Consider the following 7,409-nt stretch of genomic DNA (forward strand, 5'->3'; position numbering starts at 1 on the left):
AAAACAGAAATTAGAAATGTGAAATATCACCAAGTATAATTTTTTTTCTATTATTCTGTATCACTCTTAAGTAATCCTCTTCCAATCTTTAGACAGGATACATTTCAGATACTTTTATTTATTTATTTTTTAGATTTTATTTATTTGACAGAGAGACACAGCGAGAGAGGGAACACAGCAGGGGGAGTGGGAAAGGGAGAAGCAGGCTTCCCGCGGAGCAGGGAACCTGATGCAGAGCTCAATCCCAGACCCTGGGGCCATGATATGAGCCAAAGGCAGATGCTCAACGACTGAGCCACCCAGGCGCCCCTCAGATACTTTTAGATCAGAGCTCATAACTCAGTGATTTGCTGGTGATGTTTTGCTTGGTATACATGAAGCTTTTGTTAAAAACAAACAAAACAATGGATGAGGATATACTTTCCAGCTCACCACTGTTCCCATTATTCCATGTTGTTTTACTTACTTACTTATTTATTTATCAGAGAGAGAGAGCGTGAGCAAGCACAAGCGGGGAGCAGCACGTAGGAGAAGCAGGCTCCCTGCCAAGCAGGCCCTTTATTGAATTACTGTACATTATATACCTATTTGTAAAACTTACACTTGTGAAAGTTACAAAGAAATCTTTGTCTTTTTAAACTGCTGAAAACCTTTTCTCAAATATATTTATCAATGTTGAGCCCCTCTCCTTACAGCCATAAAAGTTGAACATGCCACTTTTCTTTTGCTTAGCCCTCAAGATCTTTCTCTACATAGAACTCCAGGAAACTATCCTTCATTCCCAATCACGTGGAGTTGGAACAAGAAAGTCTATTTGTCATCTGTGTTCTTAGGTAGACTACTAACATCCCAAGTGTGGTACTTGGGGTTGGCAATGGTAATAAAAATGTATAAATCAGTCCATTTTTCACTCTACTAAAAAATTTAAGTTGGCTATGTGGAAAAGCTTATGGTAAAAAAATAGTTTAACATCTGAACCACTTAATGGGTCAGGCACTGTTCCAGATTATTTGCATGTATTTTCTGATTTAAACTTTACAGCAAACTGAAGTTGGTACTGTTATTTCTATTTCATAGAGAAAGAAACTGAGGGTTAAATAAACTGTCCCTTGTCCAAAGTCACACAGCTAGAACTCAGTGAAGCCTGGATTGAAATTCAGAATGTCAATCTCTTTAATGTTGAACATTTCCATGAAATTCATAGGTAATAAGACACAGAATAAACAGATGCACAAGGCTTTTCTCTTTCATTGTGAAATGCAAAAATAGTTGGCAAAAAAACATTATTTTCCAGGTTAGTAGAAAATAAAAGACTTTCCGCCTCTCATTTCATTATTGGTACATGATAATGACTAAATCACAACGGGACAATTCTTGCCTTTTGCATTCTTAGGTCCATTGAACCCACTAAGTCAAAGCTATCTTTCTGAGGCCACGTAGAAATATTTAAGATACTCCACTATAGGGAGCCTGGGTGGCTCAGATGGTTAAGCGTCTGCCTTCGGCTCAGGTCATGATCCCAGAGTCCTGGGATCGAGTCCCACATCAGGCTCCCGGCTCAGCGGGGAGCCTGCTTCTCCCTCTGACCCTCTCCCCTCTCATGCTGTTTCTCTCTCGCTCGCTCTCTAAAAAATAAATAAAATCTTAAAAAAAAAAAAAAGATACTCCACTATATTAAATTACCACACAAATGAGATTTTGATTCAAAACAAAATTGTCACTTACTAAGCTCATCTATAAGACTTACTATCTCTGAAATGCACTTATTTAAAAAGAAAACGGATTGAACTGTGTTGGTAGAATAATATGAATATGGATTTTGATAAGTATCCCTTTATCCCTCACAGAACTACATTACTTATATTTAATGACCTTAGTTCAATAATACCTTTTTCATTAAATTTTTAAGTTATTATTGAAAAGTAGTAGCCCGCCTTTTTTTTTTTTATGTAAACAACACTGAAATGTATAATAAACAAAGTGTAATCTTTTGGGTAATCAAATCACCCCCAGGGTCGCCTAGGTGGCTCAGTCGTTAAGCGTCTGCCTTGGGCTCAGGTCATGATCCCAGGGCCAGAAGCCTGCTTCTCCCTCTCCCACTCCCCTTGCTTGTGTTCTCTCTCTCTCGCTGTGTCTGTCAAATAATAAATAAAACCTTTTAAAAAAAAAATCAAATCACCCCCCTCTAAAAGAATCACTGTTAACAGTGTATATTTCTCCACAGTTACAAGCTGAATGGTAATTCTTAAAAAAGTATTTCAGTATCAAATATGTGATTTATTCACAATTTTTGCAAAACAGTTAATATTTCTACTGTTGACTCCTGAGCTAAATGCAGGAGAAAAAAAACATAGGTTTGCATGATTTACAAGATGATGTTTTAGCTAGCATCTATTATGGTGCTAGAGAGAGGTCTTGCTTTAACTTATAGCCATCCACCCATTGCCTATTAAGTGGGAAAAAAGCACTGCCAGTTCCTGAGTACAAAATTAGGAAACAAACACCAAGTAGAGATATAGAATGCAATAAAAAGTAGCATCGTTCTTCAAAAGGGCTTCACAAAATCTCGAGAAAAATACAACAGTCGTTTAACAAGTAATTCCTAATAAATGTTAATTCACTCCATTTCCAAAGCAACAAGCTAGTAAAGGGTAAATGACAACAATGAAGTAAGAAGCTATCAGCTTGTTTTCTTAGTTTCCCCCTTTCCCAAGGCACGGACCCCAACTCCCTCAACTACTTCTGTCAGCAGCAGCACAATACATGGTCCACGTAACAGCCTAATCCAGGGTTCTGGGCCAGGGCTACCTGATCTGTGAAACTCAAATTAGGATAAAACCACAGACACTAGGATTCTCACTAGCTTGCGGAGAGGAGAGGCTGCCCGTATCAGGCCACCCGGAAGGGGTGAAGGGGCTTACTGGCAGCTTGCGTCCTACGCCAAGCTCCACGCTACCCGAACTCCTCACCGATCGTGTCCACGCGGTGGGTGAGTAGCAGAGTCCGGGAGCCGCACCGAGCAGCAGCGGCGGCTGCCTCGGTCCCGGCATGTCCTCCGCCAATGACGACCACGTCAAAGTTCGCAGCCACGGGCGCTGCGCTGTCGCCGATGAACCGGGCCAACGGAAGGTGCTTTTTGCTGAGGGAAGCCGCGACACAGAGACCACAACCTCGGAGAGAAAACATAGCTGGAGAAAGGCAGAGTCTGACCCTGAACCTGACATGAACTAGGCGCAAAAACTTAGGATAGGAAGAAAAAGCTTCAGGGCGCAGCCATCTTTGTTCTGATGTCACAGCGTAGCAGTTTACGTCCAGCGTCAGCGCTGATTGGGGCTTTGGCGCGACTTCACTGGAGAAGCGAGACCGGGTAACTGTGCAGGTGGCCCAGATGGTGTGAACCTTGTTTCATGGTACCTGGAGGCCTCTGATTACATATGGCTGTGAATTGATGGCTCCTGCTTGGACATTTTCTGTCCTTTTCGGCGATTGGCAGCCCTAATCTCCAGTTGGTCACCTACAGACAATGATTTTAATCACTTTGCCTTATAAGATTCTTTGAATTTTCTGGTAAACTATCACCTGGACTTCGGTTTGTTTATAAAGACTAGCCTCTGAATAGGAGGAGCTTTGAAAGCAGTTAAAATGTATTTGTGGATGAAAGATTCATGATGGCCAATTAGGGGAATCAAATGGTTGAAGATTAAATGTCCAGCCTTTGGAAATTGACTTTTTTTGGGGGGGGGGCATTTTTAAAGCCTTCCTTAGAGAGGAAACCTTTGGTTAGTGAAACAACCCATGTGGTAGTTTTAGTCAAATGATTATTAAAATCTATCAAATAGAAATGGAAAACTTTGAGACTTAAAGAAGCTATAACTTCGTCAGCCCTCCTGATGCCCACCTCTGTAATTATTGTCAGCATTTTTTTGCTAATGTTTCCTAGGTTTTTTTTGTTTGTTTGTGTTTTTTTAAGGATTTTATTTATTTGTCAGAGAGAGAGAGAGCACAAACGGGATGGCAGGCAGAGGGAGAAGCGGCTAAGGGAAAAGCAGGCTACCTGTTGAGCAAGGAGCCCAATGCAGGACTGGATCCCAGGAGCCTGGGATCATGACCTGAGCCGAAGGCAAATGCTTAACGGATTGAGCCACCCAGGTATGCCGCCTCCTAGTTTTTTTTATACAACTACTCATGCTATTATTATTTTGCACATATAACACTGATTATATTATTTTTCAGTTTGCTTTTTTTTTTTTAAGATTTACTTATTTGAGAAAGAGAACATGCATGCATGGGGGGGAGGGGTGGGGGGGAGAGGGAGAAAATCCTCAAGCCGACTTCCTGCTGAGTGTGGAGCTGGATCTCACAACCCTGAGATCATGACCTGAGCTGAAACCAAGAGTCCCATGCTCAAATGACTGAGCCACCCAGGCACCCCAGTTTGCTCCTCTTTTTAACAATGTATTTTTTACTCTATGCCATATGTATATGAATCTATTACATTTTAGCTGTAATTTATTTAATCAACTCCCAATTACTGGGCATTTGGATTGTTTTTAATTTTTTTATATTATCATCATCCTTGTACATATATCTCTTTTTAAATTTATGGGACTCTTTCTATAAATGAAGATACTGGGTAAAAGGATTCCTCAGTGTTTATATTTTTGATAACGGCTAAATTAGCTTTCTGAAAGCTTTGTGTCAGGTTGCATTAACAGTGTAAGACTATTTCATTATACTGTAGCCAAGACTGGATTTTTAATTAAGTTTTAAGTATAAATGTCAAGAAGATGGACACTTTATATGTGAATGCTTTTTTCCCTTCACAGCCCTTTCTTGATATACTTTCTTTACCTGTCTTCCAGGACATCATCAAGCTATTCTGGTTTTCCTCCTATTTTTTCTGGCTACTCCTTCTCATTTTTCTGGTTCCTCCTCCTCGAGTGCTCAAGCCCAAGTGCACAACAAAACCAATTCCCAAATCCCGTCTTTAGGCCTCTATCTCCTGGGACCACTCTCAATACTAACTCTGTAGCAGTCTGGGTCCAGTCAGAATATGGAATCACATAGTAGGACACCTGGGTGGCTCAGTTGGTTAAGCCTTTGCCTTCACCTCAGGTCATGATCCCAGAGTCCCAGGATCGAGTCCCACATAGGGCTCCCCACTCAGCGGGGAGTCTGCTTCTCCCTCTGACCTTCCCCCATCTCATGCTTTCTCTCTCTCACTCTGTCTCAATTAAATAAATAAAACCTTAAAAAGAAAAAAAGAATCATATTGTAGATATTTAATATAAGAATAATTAACTATTGGGGCACCTGGGTGGCTCAGTCGTTAAGCGTCTGCCTTCGGCTCAGGTCATGGTCCCAGGGTCCTGGGATCGAGCCCCACATCAGGCTCCCTGCAGAAGCCTGCTTTTCCCTCTCCCACTCCCCCTGCTTGTGTTCCCTCTCTCGCTGTGTCTCGCTCTGTCAAATAAATAAATAAAATCTTTAAAAAAAAAAAAAGAATTAACTATATTGGGGTACCTGGCTGGCTCAGTTGGTAAGAGCATGCAACTCTTGATCTTGGGGTTGTGAGTTCAAGCCCCATGTTGGGGGTAGAGGTTGCTTAAACAAACAAATACTTCACTCTAAAAAAAAAAAAAGAATAACTATAATAAAAGAAATAACATATAAAGAAACTATATATGGTACCCTAGGGCTGAGGGAGAGTATCCAAGTAAGAATAAATTCAAAAGGGGTTCAGATCGCAAGTGCAGAAGGCCTTCAGAGAGTATGGGCTACATAACAGAGGGGGCTTGCAAAGAGAGCAGCGGCTCTCTGTGGACCTCCTTGGCCACAGGCAGGCTGCACACAAGGCTTGTAGAAGGATCAGCTTCTTGGTGTGTGACCTTCTGGACCACAGGCCAGGCAGGAATTTGATTTCCCTGTCTAGTAAGTTGTAGATGGGTTATGGCTGGGCCAAGGTGGCAAGGTCCCAGAGGGATCACTTTCTGGGCCTACAGTTGGGGTAGACCCTACTAGATATTCTCACATCTACGAGTCTGACCTTTGCCGTGCAATCCCCTTCCACTCCTTCCACTATGTTGGAAATTGCAGGAAACCTCTTCCTCCTACATAGTCCTTCTGCAACCTCTATTGAGAAAGGTTAACATAGTGGGCACTTTGAAAGAACTGCTTAAAGGAATTCTGTTGTTTATCAGACAGCATATATTGAGGGGTGTATTAAGTCCTTGTCTGAGAAGCAATAAGTTGATAACTGACACAACATCTCAAACTTCACAAGCTCCAGCCATACTTGCTGTTGTTTGAACAACTAGGCATAGTCTCCCCTTAGATCCTTTGTATAAACTTTTCCTTTGTATTTACTTTTCCCTGAAATTGGTTTGCTTGAGAACAAGCCTGACTACACAATAGTCCTCTTTCCATTTTACAAAAAAAAAAAAAAAAAAAAAAAGATTTCTCACATCACATTTCAAACTAGGGCTCATTGCCCTGGGGTGTTAAAAAAAAAAAAAAACAACCTTTGTATCAGAGGATATATCAAAATATTGGTTTTAGGAAAACCTTTTTAAAAGAGTAATCAAGGCATTTTTGTCCATTGACAGATGAATGGCTATCAAAATGTGCTATATACTTTCAGTAGAAATATCGAGTCTTTTTTTTTTTTAAAGATTTTATTTATTTGACAGAGAGAGACACAGCGAGAGAGGGAACACAAGCAGGGGGAGTGGGAGAGGGAGAAGCAGGCTTCCTGCGGAGCAGGGAGCCCGATGTGGGGCTTGATCCCAGGACCGGATCAGGACCTGAGCCGAAGGCAGACGCCCAACAACTGAGCCACCCAGGCGCCCTGAAATATCGAGTCTTAAAAAGGAAGGCTGACAGGGGCACCTGGGTGGTTCAGTTGGTTGGGCGGCTGACTCTTGATTTCAGCTCAGGTTATGACCTCAGGGTCTTGGGATCAATCCCTGAGACAGTCTTGGTACTCCGTGAAGAGTCAGCTTGAGGATTCTCTCTCTCTCTCCCTCTGCCCAACCCCCCCATGCTTGCTCATTCTCTCTCAAATAAATAAATAAATCTTAAAAAAAAAAAGAAAAGAAAGAAAAGGAAGGCTGACATATGCTACAATATGGATAAACCTTGAGGACATTATCTTAAATGAAATAAGCAGTCACAAAAGGACAAATATATCATTCCACTTACATGAGTTACCTAGGGTAGTCAAATTCATAGAGAAAGTAGAAGGGTGGTTGCCAAGGGAGAAGGAGGGAATGGGGAGTTATTGTTTAATGGGTAGAGTTTCAGTTTTACAAGATGAAGAGCTGGGGAGATGGATGGTGGTGATGGTTGCACAACAATATTAATTATTTAATGTCACTGGACTGTACACCTAAAAATGATTAGGATGGTTT

At 41.4% G+C, this 7,409-nt stretch overlaps 1 protein-coding gene across 1 annotated transcript in view; it reads right to left on the bottom strand.

Annotated features, from left to right (window-relative positions):
• Positions 1–3,225, bottom strand: part of MTO1 (mitochondrial tRNA translation optimization 1) — a 29,306-nt gene extending 26,081 nt beyond the window's left edge. The window contains exon 1 of the mRNA XM_044917367.1: positions 2,970–3,225. Coding sequence (XP_044773302.1) covers positions 2,970–3,186 — 217 coding nt within the window. The 5' untranslated portion in view covers positions 3,187–3,225. The remainder of the gene's footprint in view (positions 1–2,969) is intronic.
• Positions 3,226–7,409: the final 4,184 nt, after the last annotated feature.

This window comes from Neomonachus schauinslandi, chromosome 8 (genome assembly GCF_002201575.2).
Source record: "Neomonachus schauinslandi chromosome 8, ASM220157v2, whole genome shotgun sequence".
NCBI lineage: Eukaryota > Metazoa > Chordata > Mammalia > Carnivora > Phocidae > Neomonachus > Neomonachus schauinslandi.